At 48.0% G+C, this 22,237-nt stretch overlaps 1 protein-coding gene across 4 annotated transcripts in view; it reads right to left on the reverse strand.

Annotated features, from left to right (window-relative positions):
* Nucleotides 1-3,482: 3,482 nt before the first annotated feature.
* Nucleotides 3,483-22,237, reverse strand: part of LOC115117136 (gasdermin-E-like) — a 44,720-nt gene continuing 25,965 nt past the window's right edge. For all 4 annotated transcript variants that reach the window (XM_065027445.1, XM_065027448.1, XM_065027446.1 and 1 more), the window contains exons 4-10: nucleotides 19,316-19,490; nucleotides 11,971-12,091; nucleotides 8,717-8,833; nucleotides 5,792-5,919; nucleotides 5,250-5,472; nucleotides 4,979-5,052; nucleotides 3,483-4,013 (exon numbers count right to left, since the gene is read on the reverse strand). In XM_065027445.1, coding sequence (XP_064883517.1) covers nucleotides 3,786-4,013; nucleotides 4,979-5,052; nucleotides 5,250-5,472; nucleotides 5,792-5,919; nucleotides 8,717-8,833; nucleotides 11,971-12,091; nucleotides 19,316-19,490 — 1,066 coding nt within the window. In that variant the 3' untranslated portion in view covers nucleotides 3,483-3,785. The remainder of the gene's footprint in view (nucleotides 4,014-4,978; nucleotides 5,053-5,249; nucleotides 5,473-5,791; nucleotides 5,920-8,716; nucleotides 8,834-11,970; nucleotides 12,092-19,315; nucleotides 19,491-22,237) is intronic.

Here is a 22,237-nt window from a genome sequence, read left to right on the forward strand (position 1 = left end):
GGTGGACTAAAGCTCTATTCAGTCTACATCACTGAAGAGTTACAGATCGCACAGTAGAATTGAAGGAAATTTTCCCGATTTAAGCCAACATTTAGCGCTTACCATGAATGCATTCTCTGCTAAAGAAGGAACATTGCCTTTAAATTGAAATCACGCTGGAATGCTGAACTTTTGCGATGCGGATTGAATAGATCCCTTGACACGCTCCCAATTCTGAGCAGTAGTTTTAGGCCAGGATTCGTTGTAGAGCAGTGCATTACACGTGACTTTTAAAGGTAATTTACGCTTGATGCACCTTCTGCCGTGAATGGTAATGTCCACAAACAAAAAATGCCTTTAAAAGGATCATTGTCAGCTGTCCAGTGCACTACTCTAGAACACACTTTGGATTGAATACCGGCTTTTAAAACACTCAACAGTTCTTGGGTGTAGAGTCTTAATACTGATCCTGTAGAGTCTTAATACTGATCCTGTAAGGTCTTAATACTGATCCTGTAGAGTCTTAATACTGATCCTGTAGAGTCTTAATACTGATCCTGTAGAGTCTTAATACTGATACTTAATACTGATATGATCTTGATTTATTATTAGAACCGGCCCGCAGCAAGCCGGCAGCCCGCAGATCTTTTACACGCACCAATACTACATTTCCCACAATGCAAAGGTGACGCACCGAGCAGTAGGCTGCTTCATTTCAATATTTATTGGCACAGCAGTCGTCAGCATCACAGTAAAATTAACTTTCAGATACCCATCAAAAATGGCAAAACGGAAGGTGGATACTGAGAACCGGGGTTTCAAACAAGGTGGGAGTCGGAGTATATGTTCACGAAGGTAGCTGGAAAACCTGTGTGTCTTCTGTGTGGAGAAAGTGTGGCGGTACTGAAAGAGTATAATCTGAGACGACATTATGAAACGAAACACGCGGACAAAAACAAGAATATGGACATGGAACAAAGGCTACAAAAGGCAGAGGAATTAAAACGAGGCCTCAAATCTCGACAGGCTCTGTTCAAAAAAGCCAAATCACAAGGCCAGGCTGCTGTCAAGGCCAGTTTTATTTTGGCAGAAGAGATCGCTAAATCAGCCCGGCCATTTACGGAGGGGGATTTCATCAAAAACTGCATGATTAAAGTTTGTGACGAAGTTTGCCCAGAAAAAGGCAACTCTTTTAAATGTGAGTCTGAGCAGAAACACCATTGCCGAGAGAGTAGACCAGTTGTCCATCAATCTAAAAGAGCAGCTTGTGAAAAAGGGAAAAGATTTTATTGCATATTCCTTGGCTGTGGATGAGAGCACCGACATTTCTGACATTGCCCAGTTGTCAATTTTCATCCGCGGAGTGGACTCCAACCTAAGCGTGACAGAGGAGTTTTTGGCTTTACGTCCTATGCATGGCACAACTACGGGGCATGATTTGTATGAAGAGGTGTCAAGATGTGTAAATGAGATGGAGCTGCCTTGGGGAAAAACTCGTGGGTTTGACAACCGACGGAGCACCTGCGATGTGTGGACACAGGAGCGGACTGGTGGCGAAGATACGGGAAAAGATGCAAGAGGAAAACGCGACAGGTGAGCTGACAGCTTATCATTGTATCATACACCAGGAAGCGTTGTGCGGTAAAGCCTTGAAAATGGAGCATGTAATGAGCATCATCACGCGCACAGTTAACTTTATCAGAGCCAAAGGTTTGAATCACCGCCAGTTCAAGGCATTTCTGACGGAGTTAGAAACGGAGCATGGTGATTTGCCTTATCACACAGAGGTGCGATGGCTAAGCCAGGGAAAGGTGCTTCAAAGATGTTTCGAGCTTCGTGAGGAGATTTGTCTGTTCTTGGACAGCAAAGGGAAAGACACAACACAACTCCGAGACGAAATGTTTCTGTGTGAAATGGCTTTTCTGTGTGACATTACGAGTCATCTGAATGCAATAAACTTTGCAGCTGCAGGGTCGGGATCGTGTCATCTCTGATATGTACAGTACAGTGAAGGCATTTAAAACCAAACTGACTCTGTGGGAGACGAGATGCGGAAAGAAAATTTGAGCCACTTTCCCAGCTGCCAGACCATGAAAGAGAAGCTCTACCAGTGCGTTCCCGAGCACACAGTTGGCTGATAAAATAGGTATGCTTGCCGCTGACTTTCGACGATTTGCTGACTTTGAAGCACAAAAAGCAGGTTGGAACTGCTCGGTAACCCATTTGCTGTTGACGTGGAAAGCTCACCACCAAACCTCCAAATGGAGTTGATTGACCTCCAATGCAATGATGCACTGAGGGCAAAATATGCGGCAGTGGGTGCTGGGAGTTCGCCCGTTTCCTCCCGGCACAATGCCCCAGCTGCGCATCCAGGCTGCTCAAACGTTGTCTATGTTTGGCAGCACATACCTGTGTGAACAACTGTTTTCTTTGATGAACCTGAACAAAACATCACACAGAAGTCGACTTACTGCTGAACACCTCCACTCAATTCTGAGGATTTCTTCAGCTCAGAGCCTTACCCCGAACATTGATGAACTTGTGGAAAAGATGGGACACCACCAAGTATCACCCTCAACCTCAAACAAGTGAACATTACTGTGCAATCACATATTTAGAGTTTTTACTCAGTTCAAGTTTAAAAGTTAAAATTTAATATTTGTTTTCACTGCATGTTACTTCTCCTTAAACAAAGTGTTGTTTTTGATTAATAGATTTTTGCACTTTATTTTTTTGTATTTCAATCCAATTATATTTTAAAATATTTCAGTTGAGTGGATGATAGAAAATTGCTATTATTGTTTTTTCTTTGAAGTAAATTTAGCCCACTTTTTTGCTAAAATAGAAAATATAGTCTACTGATGGTGCCTTGAATACCGGTTTCTTTCATTTAATGTTCATGTTATGGGGATATTTATATAAAGGAAATTTGTCTTTTGTGTCTGTTGAAAATTAAAGATTACTGACAGAGCCATAAGAAAATATTGCTTTATTTATCTGATCATATTGTAATATATTTGTTAGGTTTTCAGTAGGTTCAATTAGGTTCACTAGACTATATGCGTCATTTAAAAAAAATTTCAATGAGTCTTAATACTGATCCTGTAGAGTCTTAATACTGATCCTGTAGAGTCTTAATACTGATCCTGGAGTCTTAATACTGATCCTGTAGAGTCTTAATACTGATCCTGTAGAGTCTTAATACTGATCCTGTAGAGTCTTAATACTGATCCTGTAGAGTCTTAATACTGATCCTGTAAGGTCTTAATACTGATCCTGTAAGGTTATATCACTCATATTGGCCATGACAACGTCATCCGGTAATAGTGCCTTCAGAAAGACTTCATGTTGTTACAACCTGATTACATTGAGATTTTGTGTCACTGATCTACATACAATACCCCATAATGTCACAGTGGAATTGTTTACAAAGGAATTAAAAATGGAAAACTGGTTACGGTAAGCCTAAATAAGTTCAGGAGTAAAATCACAAGTTGCATGGACTGTGTGCAATAATAGTGTTTAATATGATTTTTGAATGACGACCCCACATACAGTTAACTGTAAGGTCCCTCAGTCGAGCAGTGAATTTCAAGCACAGCTTTACCAATGGTTCGCAAAGAAGGCCACCTATTGGTAGATGGGTTAAAAAAAAGAAGCAGACATTGAATGTCCCTTTGAGCCTGGTGAAGTTATTAATTACACTTTGGATGGTGTATCAATACACCCAGTCACTACAAAGATACAGGCACCCTTCCTAACTCAGTTGCCGGAGAGGAAGGAAACCGCTCCTCCCTAGTCTCTCCTTACACTAAAGAGGCCAGGCCTTTCACAGTGATACTCATGACTAGAGGAAGGTATCCAGGCTGGTCCTTCATCTCTGTCCTCAGTGTGTCCTCTTCTCTCTTCAGTGTAACTTTAGAGTGACCAAAGAGACTCTCTGTCCTCTGATACAGCTCCTCCTCAGTCAGAACAGCCAGACCTGCATCTCTCAGAGAGAGGGTCTCCCCACTCCCTGCTGCCACATGCTGCACCTGGAGGACAAGCAGCACAGGAATATGATCAGATACTGCAATGTCATGTCTGTAAGATGCAATGACAATTTCAAAATGGAGAACGAAGTATTGTAATAACGTGGGGGTGTTTATATTTGTCCTGTTACACACGTGTTGGTAATGGAAAGGTGTTTGTTGCATATCCCAACTCCCCCTGGGACACCCACAGGGAGTGAGGTCACGGCCAGGGTTACTGGCCCAACGCTCTAACTGCAAGGCTACCTGCCGCCTTTAATCTATTCCAAACAACTATTGAATTAATTGAACCTTTATTTAGCTTAGCCAAGTGGTGAACAGGTCAAGTGGTGAACAGGCCAGGCCAAGTGGTGAACAGGCCAAGTGGTGAACAGGTCACACAGTACTATATTTTTGAAGAAGTATACAGACTTGTTTACCAGACAGTATAGTATTTATTTTTTACCCCCGTTTTCTCCCCAATTTCGTGGTTTCCAATTGTTAGTAGTTACGGTCTTGTCTCATCGTTGCAACTCCCGTACGGGCTTGGTAGAGACGAAGGTCGAGAGTCATGCATCCTCTGAAACACAACCCAACCAAGCGCGCATCCAACCCGGAAGCCAGCCGCACCAATGTGTCGGAGGAAACACAGTGCACCTAGCGACCTGGTTAGCGCGCACTGCGCCCGGCCTGCCACAGGAGTCGCTAGTGCACGATAAGACAAGGATATCCCTACCGGCCAAACCCTCCCTAACCCGGACGACGCTAGGCCAATTGTGCGTCGCCCCATGGACCTCCCGGTCGAGGCCGGCTGCGACAGAGCCTGGGCTCGAACCCAGAGTCTCTGGTGGCACAGCTAGCGCTGCGATGTAGTGCCTTTGACGACTGCGCCACCCGGGAGGCCCATAGGTTGTAAGTGTACAGTATTTTTGAAGTATAGACTTTTTTTTACCAGGCTAAGTGTAACAAAAGGAGAAGTGTGAACTCACCAGGATCTGCAGGGCCTGTAAGACTGGAGGACTGCAACAGGATCCCAACACAGAGAGACCCTCATCTGTCATTCCTGAGAAATAAAGATTCACAAATGGTGTGAAACAGGAAGTGGTTTTCAGGGCATTGTGGGTTCTGAGAAAATAAAATGTTCATGAAGTGAGATGCCAGTTTTCCTGATAAATGCAGTGGCTGGAGACTTGTGACAATGAACTGAACTGGCATTTAATATTCAACTAGTCAACTAATATTCACTACTCAGTGTCTCACCATCCATGGCACTGACAATGAGATGAGTGGCATTGAGGAGGGAGCGTGTCTGGCTGGAATCACTGAGGAGGGAGGGTGTCTGGCTGGAATCACTGAGGAGGGAGTGTGTTGGGCTGGAGTCCGAATGCTCTAGAAGGTTCAGTATGGCCTGGACTGTCTGCATCTGAGACACTTCCTTAACCTCCCCCAGGTCAGCTGTCTTACCTGGGCACATCTGGTCCAGCTGTGAGAAGAGCCATTATTAGAAAGAATAGGTGAGATGTGTGGTTTGTTTTTTCCTGCTAAACTTAGTTGAGTGTACTGACTGTAAGTCTCTCTGGATAAGAGTGTCTGGTAAATGACTCATGTGAAGGTTCGAGACAGAAGATATTTAGGATACTATGGTAGATTATAATGATGACAGACCGAACGTAATGAGAAGTTAATGCTGAACATACTTTCAGAAAGCTGCTGATTCTTGCCAGTAATCCGCTCATAGAAAATAAAGTGTGTAACTGTAGGACTGTGTGTGTTTGTGCCCTGTTTCTGTACGTCTCACTCACCACACTCTCCAGCACACTGACTGCCTCTCTGTCCTCCATGGTTGTCTTGAGGAGCTGGAGCAGAGAGGAACGTGTGTCTGCTGGCAGGACTGACAGCAGCTGGAAATGACCACTCAGTTTCTCCAGTTCTGTCAACACACAAACACTTTGCATCTAGCTGAAGTTTGACTCAGCTGCCACCGTATCAGAGATTTCACAACCAGGAAACTATCATGTGTACGATTTATTCTGCAACTGTAACAGGGTTGGTTATGTTTCCACTTGCCTCTAAAGAAATGTGTATTTAATGTTCAAGCATTCTTATTGGTTAGTTCAACTCTGATGACAATAAGGTGTGTTGTGATTGGCCCCGCTTGCAGATAGGGGGAGATCGCGAACGTCAGGTCTCCCCAGTATGAAAATGTGATGCAAGGGGCAGGTCATGTTCTGAATACTGTTTTCTATTTGACATTGTGTACAAGTTTGCTGTACGTTACGGATTTATACATGTGTGGGTATATGGTACCTGTTAGGGATAGAGGGGCTTTCTGGGATGTGCTTTGTATATGATTGCTGTAAATAAGTGTGTTACTATACACCGACGTAGTGGTCACATAAACCCACTGCTAACACAGTTGTCTTCATGCTACAGATTTTGCCATCGACAGCCATCAATACCGTTAAGCCCTGCACAACTAACGTGCTGTTTCCCATTTAACAACAGAAATAAATGCTCAACTGGGACCACTGGCCGAAGTGATTTATTTTGAGAAAACACAACGCATGGAGAGTACATTATACATCTGTTACACAACCACAATGGGACAAATGTATGAATTTATTTTTGTGAATTGTTAGAGGATTCGTCTTCCCAGTGACCTTTTACATGATCCTCCTTATGAGCTCTGATATTACCGATGTCATTTATTTATCTAGGCAAGAAGGTGAAGAACAAATCGTTATTTACCACAGGATACGCTGGACATTGGCCCTGTTATATATACAACACATGTTGTATGTACAACAGGATACGCTAGACATTGGCCCTGTTATATATACAACACATGTTGTATGTACAACGCATTTGGCACAACAAGCTTTTCTAGTGTTGTGGTCTGTGGAGCCACGGCACAATGATTGAGTAAACATTTCTGAGCAGACAATTTATCACAAAAATAACAGTTGTATCACAGCAACCATTGTGTTAAATGTGTTGTAAATCAGTTCTACAACCTGAGTGTGACGGGATCATTGAGAGTTTTACATAAAGAACAACATGTAACATTCCATTCAGTATATGTCCACCACTGGACCAGGGACTCCTTCTACCACTGGACCAGGGACTCCTTCTACCACTGGACCAGGGACTCCTTCTACCACTGGACCAGGGACTCCTTCTACCACTGGACCAGGGACTCCTTCTACCACTGGACCAGGGACTCCTTCTACCACTGGACCAGGGACTCCTTCTACCACTGGACCAGGGACTCCTACCACTGGACCAGGGACTCCTACCACTGGACCAGGGACTCCTACCACTGGACCAGGGACTCCTTCTACCACTGGACCAGGGACTCCTTCTACCACTGGACCAGGGACTCCTTCCACCACTAGACCAGGGACTCCTTCTACCACTAGACCAGGGACTCCTACCACTGGACCAGGGACTCCTTCCACCACTAGACCAGGGACGCCTTCTACCACTGGACCAGGGACTCCTACCACTGGACCAGGGACTCCTACCACTGGACCAGGGACTCCTACCACTGGACCAGGGACTCCTTCTACCACTGGACCAGGGACTCCTTCTACCACTGGACTCCTTCTACCACTGGACCAGGGACTCCTTCTACCACTGGACCAGGGACTCCTTCTACCACTAGACCAGGGACTCCTACCACTGGACCAGGGACTCCTTCCACCACTAGACCAGGGACGCCTTCTACCACTGGACCAGGGACTCCTTCTACCACTGGACCAGGGACTCCTTCTACCACTGGACCAGGGACTCCTTCTACCACTAGACCAGGGACTCCTTCTACCACTGGACCAGGGACTCCTTCTACCACTAGACCAGGGACTCCTTCTACCACTAGACCAGGGACTCCTTCTACCACTGGACCAGGGACTCCTTCTACCACTGGACCAGGGACTCCTTCTACCACTAGACCAGGGACTCCTTCTACCACTGGACCAGGGACTCCTTCTACCACTGGACCAGGGACTCCTTCTACCACTAGACCAGGGACTCCTACCACTGGACCAGGGACTCCTTCTACCACTAGACCAGGGACTCCTTCTACCACTAGACCAGGGACTCCTTCTACCACTAGACCAGGGACTCCTTCTACCACTAGACCAGGGACTCCTTCTACCACTAGACCAGGGACGCCTTCTACCACTGGACCAGGGACTCCTTCCACCACTAGACCAGGGACTCCTTCTACCACTGGACCAGGGACTCCTTCTACCACTGGACCAGGGACTCCTTCTACCACTAGACCAGGGACGGGGAACTTTATGAACTCATCCTGAGGGGTCGCAGTGGCTCGCGGGTCTACCAACCCACATCCATTCCCACACATGCAGTCAGATTTTGCCCTAAGCAAAAATGTTTGCAGTTTTTAATATGATATCAGAGTGAGAGTGACTAACCAAATCAATGGGGGCGCTTCTACACCTGCATTGCTTGCTGTTTGGGGTTGGGTTTCTGTACAGCACTTTGATATATCAGCTGATGTCACAAAGTTTAGACAGCTGGCTAGACTAATTTAGCAACCTAAAAAGGGTTGATCCACAACCAATTGTGTATTCTACTATTCTACCTCTCAACAGTAAGTAGAGACCCCGACTGAGTTCCTCTGACAGAAATCTAATGATAATAACAACTATTTAAATTGGTACGTGGGCCTACAAAAGGAGGGGAACTTCCATTAGTCTCGTTACCTCTCTGAAAGCAGCTCTTCTTTGGGGTGTCGTCGCGAGCGCCAGACACCCCCACTAAGCTCTTAACAGGCCCATCCACCTCGAACCCCCCAAGAGTGTCGGACATTAGGCACAGCTCTGAGGAACAAGAGTGTCGGACATTAGGCACAGCTCTGAGGAACAAGAGTGTGGGACATTAGGCACAGCTCTGAGGAACAAGAGTGTGGGACATTAGGGGACATTAGGCACAGCTCTGAGGAACAAGAGTGTCGGACATTAGGGGACATTAGGCACAGCTCTGAGGAACAAGAGTGTGGGACATTAGGCACAGCTCTGAGGAACAAGAGTGTGGGACATTAGGCACAGCTCTGAGGAACAAGAGTGTGGGACATTAGGCACAGCTCTGAGGAACAAGAGTGTGGGACATTAGGCACAGCTCTGAGGAACAAGAGTGTGGGACATTAGGCACAGCTCTGAGGAACAAGAGTGTGGGACATTAGGCACAGCTCTGAGGAACAAGAGTGTGGGACATTAGGCACAGCTCTGAGGAACAAGAGTGTGGGACATTAGGCACAGCTCTGAGGAACAAGAGTGTGGGACATTAGGCACAGCTCTGAGGAACAAGAGTGTCAGACATTAGGCACAGCTCTGAGGAACAAGAGTGACATTACATTAGGCACAGCTCTGAGGAACAAGAGTGTCGGGCACATTAGGGGACATTAGGCACAGCTCTGAGGAACAAGAGTGTGGGACATTAGGCACAGCTCTGAGGAACAAGAGTGTCGGACATTAGGGGACATTAGGCACAGCTCTGAGGAACAAGAGTGTGGGACATTAGGGGACATTAGGCACAGCTCTGAGGAACAAGAGTGTGGGACATTAGGCACAGCTCTGAGGAACAAGAGTGTGGGACATTAGGCACAGCTCTGAGGAACAAGAGTGTGGGACATTGAGGAACAAGAGTGTGGGACATTAGCTCAGCTCTGAGGAACAAGAGTGTGGGACATTAGGCACAGCTCTGAGGAACAAGAGTGTGGGACATTAGGCACAGCTCTGAGGAACAAGAGTGTGGGACAGCTCTGAGGAGTGTGGGACACAGCTCTGAGGAACAAGAGTGTGGGACATTAGGCACAGCTCTGAGGAACAAGAGTGTGGGACATTAGGGCTCTGAGGAACAAGAGTTGGGACATTAGGCACAGCTCTGAGGAACAAGAGTGTGGGACATTAGGCACAGCTCTGAGGAACAAGAGTGTGGACATTAGGCACAGCTCTGAGGAACAAGAGTGTGGGACATTAGGCACAGCTCTGAGGAACAAGAGTGTGGGACATTAGGCACAGCTCTGAGGAACAAGAGTGTGGGACATTAGGCACAGCTCTGAGGAACAAGAGTGTGGGACATTAGGCATTAGGCACAGCGAGGAACAAGAGTGTGGGACATTAGGCACAGCTCTGAGGAACAAGAGTGTGGGACATTAGGCACAGCTCTGAGGAACAAGAGTGTGGGACATTAGGCACAGCTCTGAGGAACAAGAGTGTCGGACATTAGGCACAGCTCTGAGGAACAAGAGTGTGGGACATTAGGCACAGCTCTGAGGAACAAGAGTGTGGGACATTAGGAACAAGGACATTAGGCAGCTCTGAGGAACAAGAGTGTGGGACATTAGGCACAGCTCTGAGGAACAAGAGTGTGGGACATTAGGCACAGCTCTGAGGAACAAGAGTGTGGGACATTAGGCACAGCTCTGAGGAACAAGAGTGTGGGACATTAGGCACAGCTCTGAGGAACAAGAGTGTGGGACATTAGGCACAGCTCTGAGGAACAAGAGTGTGGGACATTAGGCACAGCTCTGAGGAACAAGGTGGGACATTAGGCACAGCTCTGAGGAACAAGAGTGTGGGACATTAGGCACAGCTCTGAGGAACAAGAGTGTGGGACATTAGGCACAGCTCTGAGGAACAAGAGTGTGGGACATTAGGCACAGCTCTGAGGAACAAGAGTGTGGGACATTAGGGGGACATTAGGCACAGCTCTGAGGAACAAGAGTGTGGGACATTAGGCACAGCTCTGAGGAACAAGAGTGTGGGACATTAGGCACAGCTCTGAGGAACAAGAGTGTGGGACATTAGGCACAGCTCTGAGGAACAAGAGTGTGGGACATTAGGCACAGCTCTGAGGAACAAGAGTGTGGGACATTAGGCACAGCTCTGAGGAACAAGAGTGTGGGACATTAGGCACAGCTCTGAGGAACAAGAGTGTGGGACATTAGGGGACATTAGGCACAGCTCTGAGGAACAAGAGTGTGGGACATTAGGCACAGCTCTGAGGAACAAGAGTGTGGGACATTAGGCACAGCTCTGAGGAACAAGAGTGTGGGACATTAGGCACAGCTCTGAGGAACAAGAGTGTGGGACATTAGGCACAGCTCTGAGGAACAAGAGTGTGGGACATTAGGCACAGCTCTGAGGAACAAGAGTGTGGGACATTAGGCACAGCTCTGAGGAACAAGAGTGTGGGACATTAGGCACAGCTCTGAGGAACAAGAGTGTCGGACATTAGGCACAGCTCTGAGGAACAAGAGTGTCGGACATTAGGGGACATTAGGCACAGCTCTGAGGAACAAGAGTGTCGGACATTAGGCACAGCTCTGAGGAACAAGAGTGTCGGACATTAGGCATAGCTCTGAGGAACAAGAGTGTCGGACATTAGGCACAGCTCTGAGGAACAAGAGTGTGGGACATTAGGCACAGCTCTGAGGAACAAGAGTGTGGGACATTAGGCACAGCTCTGAGGAACAAGAGTGTGGGACATTAGGCACAGCTCTGAGGAACAAGAGTGTCGGACATTAGGCACAGCTCTGAGGAACAAGAGTGTGGGACATTAGGCACAGCTCTGAGGAACAAGTGTGTGGGACATTAGGCACAGCTCTGAGGAACAAGAGTGTGGGACATTAGGCACAGCTCTGAGGAACAGTGTGGGACATTAGGCACAGCTCTGAGGAACAGTGTGGGACATTAGGCACAGCTCTGAGGAACAAGTGTGTGGGACATTAGGCATAGCTCTGAGGACAACAGTGTGGGACATTAGGCACAGCTCTGAAGACAAGACAAGGAGACAGTAGTATGAACCTATTAATACAGACACTCATTCAAATACATTGGACATACTGAACATTAACAGAGACCATGCACTTGATAAGGCTTTGTAATATACAACCTACATGGTCTGATGATGGGTCCAGGTGAGGGTTGACAGTTTAAAATAAAGGCTCCCTCACCATAGTGCCCGTTGAGTTTGATCTCCAGCTCTATAATGCCGTAAGCGATGACGGTGTGGGCAGGAATCTCCAGAGACACGGTGCTGTCTTTGTGCAGGCTGCTGTTCTCCTTTACAGACACCTGTGGAAAGTGGTACTTAAGTCATGTTGGGGTTGTCTGTACTTTACTAGTCATATTTTGACAACTTTTACTTTCACTTCACTACATTCCTGAAGAAAATAAGGTACTTTTTACTCCATACATTTTCCCTGACACTCAAAAGTACTCGCTACATTTTGAATGGTCCAATTCACACACTTATCAAGCGAACATCCCTGGTCATCCCTACTGCCTCTGATCTGACACACTCACTAAACACCAACGCTTCATTTGTAAATTATTTCAGAGTGTTGATAGCCCCTGGCTATGCGTAAATTAAAAAAGAAAATGGAACCATCTAGTTTGCTTAATATAAGGAATTTGAAATGATTGATAGTTTTACTACTTAAGTATATTTTAGCAATTACTTTTGATACTTAAGAATATTTAAAACCAAATACCTTTAGACTTTTACTCAAGTAGTATTTTACTGCACCACTCCCTAGCATTCTCCTCGCCAATGTCCAGTCTCTTGACAACAAGGTTGATGAAATCCGAGCAAGGGTAGCATTCCAGAGGGACATCAGAGACTAACGTTCTTTGCTTCACGGAAACATGGCTCACTGGAGAGACGCTATCGGAGACTGTGCAGCCAGCTGGTTTCTCCACGCATCGCGCCGACAGAAACAAACATCTTTCTGGTAAGAAGAGGGGCGGGGGCGTATGCTTCATGGTTAACGTGACGTGGTGTGATCATAACAACATACAGGTACTGAAGTCCTTCTGTTCACCTGATTTAGAATTCCTCACAATCAAATGTCGACCGCATTATCTTCCAAGGGAATTCTCTTCGATTATAATCACAGCCGTATATATTCCCCCCCAAGCAGACACATCGATGGCTCTGAACAAACTTTATTTGACTCTTTGCAAACTGGAATCCATATATCCGGAGGCTGCATTCATTGTAGCTGGGGATTTTAACAAGACTCCCTAAAGTGTGGTGTGGCGAGAATCTGTCTCCTCACCACGCGCTCTCACCACTGGCGTCCCCCAGGGCTCTGTTCTAGGCCCTCTCCTATTCTCGCTATACACCAAGTCACTTGGCTCTGTCATAACCTCACATGGTCTCTCCTATCATTGCTATGCAGACGACACACAATTAATCTTCTCCTTTCCCCCTTCTGATGACCAGGTGGCGAATCGCATCTCTGCATGTCTGGCAGACATATCAGTGTGGATGACGGATCACCACCTCAAGCTGAACCTCGGCAAGACGGAGCTGCTCTTCCTCCCGGGGAAGGACTGCCCGTTCCATGATCTCGCCATCACGGTTGACAACTCCATTGTGTCCTCCTCCCAGAGCGCTAAGAACCTTGGCGTGATCCTGGACAACACCCTGTCGTTCTCAACTAACATCAAGGCGGTGGCCCGTTCTTGTAGGTTCATGCTCTACAACATCCGCAGAGTACGACCCTGCCTCACACAGGAAGCAGCGCAGGTCCTAATCCAGGCACTTGTCATCTCCCGTCTGGATTACTGCAACTCGCTGTTGGCTGGGCTCCCTGCCTGTGCCATTAAACCCCTACAACTCATCCAGAACGCCGCAGCCCATCTGGTGTTCAACCTTCCCAAGTTCTCTCACGTCACCCCGCTCCTCCGCTCTCTCCACTGGCTTCCAGTTGAAGCTCGCATCCGCTACAAGACCATGGTGCTTGCCTACGGAGCTGTGAGGGGAACGGCACCTCAGTACCTCCAGGCTCTGATCAGGCCCTACACCCAAACAAGGGCACTGCGTTCATCCACCTCTGGCCTGCTCGCCTCCCTACCACTGAGGAAGTACAGTTCCCGCGCAGCCCAGTCAAAACTGTTCGCTGCTCTGGCCCCCCAATGGTGGAACAAACTCCCTCACGACGCCAGGACAGCGGAGTCAATCACCACCTTCCGGAGACACCTGAAACCCCACCTCTTTCAGGAATACCTAGGATAGGATAAAGTAATCCTTCTCACCCCCCCTTAAAAGATTTAGATGCACTATTGTAAAGTGGCTGTTCCACTGGATGTCTTAAGGTGAACGCACCAATTTGTAAGTCGCTCTGGATAAGAGCGTCTGCTAAATGACTTAAATGTAATGTAAATGTAAATTTTATCAGCATATCGATTGCGCAACCAGGGCTGGGAAAACCTTGGATCATTGCTATTCCAACTCCCGCGACGCATATAAGGCCCTGCCCCGCCCTCCTTTCGAAAAAGCTGACCACGACTCCATTTTGTTGATCCCTGCCTACAGACAGAAACTAAAACAAGAAGCTCCCGCGCTGAGGTCTGTTCAACGCTGGTCCGACCAAGCTGACTCCACACTCCAAGACTGCTTCCATCACGTGGACTGGGATATGTTTCGTATTGCGTCAGACAACAACATTGACGAATACGCTGATTCGGTGAGCGAGTTCATTAGAACGTGCGTTGAAGATGTCGTTCCCATAGCAACGATTAAAACATTCCCAAACCAGAAACCGTGAATTGATGGCAGCATTCGCGTGAAACTGAAAGCGCGAACCACTGCTTTTAATCAGGGCAAGGTGACTGGAAACATGACCGAATAAAAACAGTGTAACTATTCCCTCCGCAAGGCAATCAAACAGGCTAAGCGTCAGTATAGAGACAAAGTAGAATCTCAATTCAACGGCTCAGACACAAGAGGTATGTGGCAGGGTCTACAGTCAATCACGGATGTCTTGCTCCCAGGCAGACTAAATAACTTTTTTGCCCGCTTTGAGGACAATACAGTGCCACTGACACGGCCCGCAACTAAAACATGCGGACTCTCCTTCACTGCAGCCGACGTGAGGAAAACATTTAAACGTGTCAACCCTCGCAAGGCTGCAGGTCCAGACGGCATCCCCAGCCGCGCCCTCAGAGCATGCGCAGACCAGCTGGCTGGTGTGTTTACGGACATATTCAATCAATCCCTATCCCAGTCTGTTGTTCCCACATGCTTCAAGAGGGCCACCATTGTTCCTGTTTCCAAGAAAGCTAAGGTAACTGAGCTAAACGACTACCGCCCCGTAGCACTCACTTTCGTCATCATGAAGTGCTTTGAGAGACTAGTCAAGGACCATATCACCTCCACCCTACCTGACACCCTAGACCCACTCCAATTTGCTTACTGCCCAAATAGGTCCACAGACAATGCAATCTCAACCACACTGCACACTGCCCTAACCCATCTGGACAAGAGGAATACCTATGTGAGAATGCTGTTCATCGACTACAGCTCGGCATTTAACACCATAGTGCCTTCCAAGCTCGACCCTGGGTCTCGAACCCGCCCTGTGCAACTGGGTACTGGACTTCCTGACGGGCCGCCCCCAGGTGGTGAGGGTAAGCAACAACATCTCCACCCCGCTGATCCTCAACACTGGGGCCCCACAAGGGTGCGTTCTGAGCCCTCTCCTGTACTCCCTGTTCACCCACGACTGCGTGGCCACGCACGCCTCCAACTCAATCATCAAGTTTGCGGACGACACAACAGTGGTAGGCTTGATTACCAACAACGACGAGACGGCCTACAGGGAGGAGGTGAGGGCCCTCGGAGTGTGGTGTCAGGAAAATAACCTCACACTCAACGTCAACAAAACTAAGGAGATGATTGTGGACTTGAGGAAACAGCAGAGGGAACACCCCCCTATCCACATCGATGGAACAGTAGTGGAGAGGGTAGTAAGTTTTAAGTTCCTCTGCGTACACATCACAGACAAACTGAATTGGTCCACTCACACAGACAGCATCGTGAAGAAGGCGCAGCAGCGCCTCTTCAACCTCAGGAGGCTGAAGAAATTCGGCTTGTCACCAAAAGCACTCACAAACTTCTACAGATGCACAATCGAGAGCATCCTGTCGGGTATCACCGCCTGGTGCGGCAACTGCTCCGCCCACAACCGTAAGTCCCTCCAAAGGGTAGTGAGGTCTGCACAACGCATCACCGGGGGCAAACTACATGGCCTCCAGGACACCTACACCACCCGATGTCACAGGAAGGCCATAAAGATCATCAAGGACAACAACCACCCGAGCCACTGCCTGTTCACCCCGCTATCATCCAGAAGGCGAGGTCAGTACAGGTGCATCAAAGCTGGGACCGAGAGACTGAAAAACAGCTTCTATCTCAAGGCCATCAGACTGTTAAACAGCCACCACTAACATTGAGTCGCTGCTGCCAACACACTGACTCAACTCCAGCCACTTTAATCATGGGAAATGATGTCAAATATATCACTAGCCACTTTAAACAATGCTACCTAATATAATGTTTACATACCCTACATTATTCATCTCATATGTATATGTATATACTGTACTCTATATCATCTACTGCATCTTTATGTAATTACATGTAACACTAGCCACTTTAACTATGCCACTTTGTTTACATACTCATCTCATATGTATATACTGCACTCAATACCATCTACTGTATCTTGCCTATGCCGCTCTGCACCATCACTCACTCCTATATCTTTATGTACATATTCTTATCCCCTTACACTTGTGTCTAAGGTAGTAGTTTTGGAATTGTTAGCTAGATTACTTGTTGGTTATTACTGCATTGTCGGAACTAGAAGCACAAGCATTTCGCTACACTCGCATTATAACATCTGCTAACCATGTGTATGTGACAAATAAAATTTGATTTGATTTGATTTACTGGGTGACTTTCACTTGAGTAATTTGCCTTCAAACCAGTCAAGAGAAGTGAACAAGTGCACATGACAACATAGAATAAGAGCCTAACATAAGGCAGTGTTAATAAATCCTGATCATATGACTGATCTACTGTAGTAGTCTATCCACGCTTCACTACTCGTTTTGCTCCACATACATTCAAAATCATTCATCTGTGGCCTTGCTGGTCCAGCAGTAATGCTGCAGCCTCCAGCACACATAGGCCTGTCTGCAGCGTTGTCATAGGTCCAACCAGCCTGCAGCCTCCAGCACACATAGGCCTGTCTGCAGCGTTGTCATAGGTCCAACCAGCCTGCAGCCTCCAGCACACATAGGCCTGTCTGCAGCGTTGTCATAGGTCCAACCAGCCTGCAGCCTCCAGCACACATAGGCCTGTCTGCAGCGTTGTCATAGGTCCAACCAGCCTGCAGCCTCCAGCACACATAGGCCTGTCTGCAGCGTTGTCATAGGTCCAACCAGCCTGCAGCCTCCAGCACACATAGGCCTGTCTGCAGCGTTGTCATAGGTCCAACCAGCCTGCAGCCTCCAGCACACATAGGCCTGTCTGCAGCGTTGTCATAGGTCCAACCAGCCTGCAGCCTCCAGCACACATAGGCCTGTCTGCAGCGTTGTCATAGGTCCAATCCAGCCTGCAGCCTCCAGCACACATAGGCCTGTCTGCAGCGTTGTCATAGGTCCAATCCAGCCTGCAGCCTCCAGCACACATAGGCCTGTCTGCAGCGTTGTCATAGGTCCAATCCAGCCTGCAGCCTCCAGCACACATAGGCCTGTCTGCAGCGTTGTCATAGGTCCAATCCAGCCTGCAGCCTCCAGCACACATAGGCCTGTCCAGCGTTGTCATGCCTCAGCCTCCAGCACACATAGGCCTGTCTGCAGCGTTGTCATAGGTCCAATCCAGCCTGCAGCCTCCAGCACACCTGTCTGCAGCGTTGTCATAGGTCCAATCCAGCCTGCAGCCTCCAGCACACATAGGCCTGTCTGCAGTGTTGTCATAGGTCCAAGCCTGCAGCCTCCAGCACACATAGGCCTGTCTGCAATAGGTCCAATCCAGCCTGCAGCCTCCAGCACACATAGGCCTGTCTGCAGTGTTGTCATAGGTCCAATCCAGCCTGCAGCCTCCAGCACACATAGGCCTGTCTGCGGCATTGTCAGGTCCAATCCAGCCTGTCTGCCTGTCTGCAGCGTTGTCATAGGTCCAATCCAGCCTGCAGCCTCCAGCACACATAGGCCTGTCTGCAGCGTTGTCATAGGTCCAATCCGGCCTGCAGCCTCCAGCACACATAGACCTGTCTGCAGTGTTGTCATAGGTCCAATCCAGCCTGCAGCCTCCAGCACACATAGGCCTGTCTGCATTGTCACCAACCAGCCTGCAGCCTCCAGCACACATAGGCCTGTCTGCAGCGTTGTCATAGGTCCAATGCAGCCTCCAGCACACATAGGCCTGTCTGCGGCGTTGTCATAAGTCCAATCCAGCCTGCAGCCTCCAGCACACATAGGCCTGTCTGCAGCGTTGTCATAGGTCCATCCAGCCTGCAGCCTCCAGCACACATAGGCCTGTCTGCAGCGTTGTCATAGGTCCAATCCAGCCTGCAGCCTCCAGCACACATAGGCCTGTCTGCAGCGTTGTCATAGGTCCAACCAGCCTGCAGCCTCCAGCACACATAGGCCTGTCTGCAGCGTTGTCATAGGTCCAACCAGCCTGCAGCCTCCAGCACACATAGGCCTGTCTGCAGCGTTGTCATAGGTCCAATGCAGCCTCCAGCACACATAGGCCTGTCTGCGGCGTTGTCATAAGTCCAATCCAGCCTGCAGCCTCCAGCACACATAGGCCTGTCTGCAGCGTTGTCATAGGTCCATCCAGCCTGCAGCCTCCAGCACACATAGGCCTGTCTGCAGCGTTGTCATAGGTCCAATCCAGCCTGCAGCCTCCAGCACACATAGGCCTGTCTGCAGCGTTGTCATAGGTCCAATCCAGCCTGCAGCCTCCAGCACACATAGGCCTGTCTGCAGTGTTGTCATAGGTCCAATCCAGCCTCCAGCACACATAGGCCTGTCTGCAGCGTTGTCATAGGTCCAATCCGGCCTGCAGCCTCCAGCACACATAGGCCTGTCTGCAGTGTTGTCATAGGTCCAATCCAGCCTGCAGCCTCCAGCACACATAGGCCTGTCTGCAGCGTTGTCATAGGTCCATCCAGCCTGCAGCCTCCAGCACACATAGGCCTGTCTGCAGCGTTGTCATAGGTCCAATCCGGCCTGCAGCCTCCAGCACACATAGACCTGTCTGCAGTGTTGTCATAGGTCCAATCCAGCCTGCAGCCTCCAGCACACATAGGCCTGTCTGCGGCATTGTCATAGGTCCAATCCAGCCTGCTGCCCTTTGAGTCAACCTCTTCCCTATTTTCCCTGCTTAAAGATTAATCTATACAGGACAAACTACATGGTTAACTTCAACACCAGCCTAACAAATAGAGATGATTAATGTAACAAATCCTACAACGCTCTTCATCCCTCTCTGTCTACCTGGGTGCTCTTGGGCCCACAGAAGCTCAGCAGCTCCCCTAACTGCCCCCCCTGCTGGACCTCCTCTATGACCGAACACGGCTGGGTCGTCACAATCCTCTCCTTCACCACCGCAAACACCTCCCTGGACTTCTCACGGGTCTGCTGGATCAGACAGTGGGACATGTCCAAAATCCTGCAGGAGAGACAAATAAATCAGAGAGTTGTCATTTGAGGAGGTCAAAGATGATTCAAGTTATGTTTCTTGGATAATTATAAAGTAGCTTGGAGAAATCCAGTCTGTTTGTGACAAGATGCCACTCCTCATTGTGCCAAACATGACAAGCAGTGGCAAGGAGTGGAATGCTGTGGGGTGGGGGCTGTGATTGGCAAAGTGGGTGGGGTTATATCCTGCCTGTTTGGCCCTGTCCGTGGGTATCATCGGATGGGGCCACAGTGTCTCCTGACTCCTCCTGTCTCAGCCTCCAGTATTTATGCTGCAGTAGTTTGTGTCGGTTGGCTAGGGCCAGTCTGTTATATCTGGAGTATTTCTCCTGTCTTATCCGGTGTCCTGTGTGAATTTAAGTATGCTCTCTCTAATTCTCTCTCTCGGAGGACCTGAGCCCTAGGACCATGCCTCAGCACCACCTGGCATGATGACTCCTTGTTGTCCCCAGTCCACCTGGCCATGCTGCTGCTCCAGTTTCAACTGTTCTGCCTGCGGCTATGGAACCCTGACCTGTTCACTGTGATTACTATTATTTGACCATGCTGGTCATTTATGAACATTTGAACATCTTGGCCATGTTCTGTTATAATCTCCACCCGGCACAGCCAGAAGAGGACTGGCCACCCCTCATAGCCTGGTTCCTCTCTAGGTTTCTTCCTAGGTTTTGGCCTTTCTAGGGAGTTTTTCCTAGCCACCGTGCTTCAACACCTGCATTGCTTGCTGTTTGGGGTTTTAGGCTGGGTTTCTGTACAGCACTTTGTGATATCAGCTGATGTAAGAAGGGCTATATAAATACATTTGAATGTTAGACCAGACAGACTGGATTTCTCCAGGCTACGCATAAAGCAGTGTTCAGCTTCATTAATACATTTACTGGTCTTATAAATCTATTTTTCTTTTTTAACTATATATCATTCATATGGTGTTGGGCTGTCAGAATACAGTCAGCCCATATGGTGTTGAGTAGTTAGAATACAGTCAGTCCATATGGTGTTGGGCAGTTAGAATACAGTCAGCCCATATGGTGTTGAGTAGTTAGAATACAGTCAGCCCATATGGTGTTGGGCAGTTAGAATACAGTCAGCCCATATGGGCAGTTAGAATACAGTCAGCCCATATGGGCAGTTAGAATACAGTCAGCCCATATGGGCAGTTAGAATACAGTCGGCCCACATGGTGTTGGGCAGTTAGAATACAGTCGGCCCACATGGTGTTGGGCAGTTAGAATACAGTCAGCCCATATGGGCAGTTAGAATACAGTCAGCCCATATGGGCAGTTAGAATACAGTCAGCCCATATGGGCAGTTAGAATACAGTCAGCCCATATGGGCAGTTAGAATACAGTCAGCCCATATGGGCAGTTAGAATACAGTCAGCCCATATGGGCAGTTAGAATACAGTCAGCCCATATGGGCAGTTAGAATACAGTCAGCCCATATGGGCAGTTAGAATACAGTCAGCCCATATGGGCAGTTAGAATACAGTCAGCCCATATGGGCAGTTAGAATACAGTCGGCCCACATGGTGTTGGGCAGTTAGAATACAGTCGGCCCACATGGTGTTGGGCAGTTAGAATACAGTCAGCCCATATGGTAGAATATAGTCAGCCCATATGGTAGAATATAGTCAGCCCATATGGGTAGTTAGAATACAGTCAGCCCATATGGGCAGTTAGAATACAGTCAGCCCATATGGGCAGTTAGAATACAGTCAGCCCATATGGGCAGTTAGAATACAGTCAGCCCATATGGGCAGTTAGAATACAGTCAGCCCATATGGGCAGTTAGAATACAGTCAGCCCATATGGGCAGTTAGAATACAGTCGGCCCACATGGTGTTGGGCAGTTAGAATACAGTCGGCCCACATGGTGTTGGGCAGTTAGAATACAGTCAGCCCATATGGTAGAATATAGTCAGCCCATATGGTAGAATATAGTCAGCCCATATGGGTAGTTAGAATACAGTCAGCCCATATGGGCAGTTAGAATACAGTCAGCCCATATGGGCAGTTAGAATACAGTCAGCCCATATGGGCAGTTAGAATACAGTCAGCCCATATGGTGTTGGGCAGTTAGAATACAGTCAGCCCATATGGTGTTGGGCAGTTAGAATACAGTCAGCCCATATGGTGTTGGGCAGTTAGAATACAGTCAGCCCATATGGTGTTGGGCAGTTAGACTGCATACAGTCAGCAAAGAAGAAACACTGATCACGAGGAAAGATGCTGTGATATACAGTGCATTCGGGAAAGTATTCAGACCCCTCAACCTTTTCCACATTTCGTTACGTTACAGCCTTATTCTAAAATTGATTAAATAGTTTTTCCCCTCGTAAATCTACACATAATACCCCAGAATGACAAAGCAAAAAGTTGTTTTTTAAAATAAAAAATGTATAAAACATTAACTGAAAAATGCACAGTTAAAGGTAATCAGACCCATTACCCAGTACTTTGTTGAAGCACTTTTGGCAGAGATTACAGCCTAGAGTCTTCTTTGGGTATGACGCTACAAGCCTGGCACACCTGTATTTGTTGAGTCTCCCAGTCCCTGCTACTGAAAAACATCCCCACAACATGATGCTGCCACCTCCATGCTTCACTGTAGGGATGGTACCTGGTTTATTCCAGACGTGACGCTTGGTATTCAGGCCAAAGAGTAAAATCTTGGTTGTAGCATCATACCCAAGACACTAGGCTGTAATCGCTGCCACAG

The sequence above is a fragment of the Oncorhynchus nerka genome, linkage group LG14, assembly GCF_034236695.1.
Source record: "Oncorhynchus nerka isolate Pitt River linkage group LG14, Oner_Uvic_2.0, whole genome shotgun sequence".
NCBI lineage: Eukaryota > Metazoa > Chordata > Actinopteri > Salmoniformes > Salmonidae > Oncorhynchus > Oncorhynchus nerka.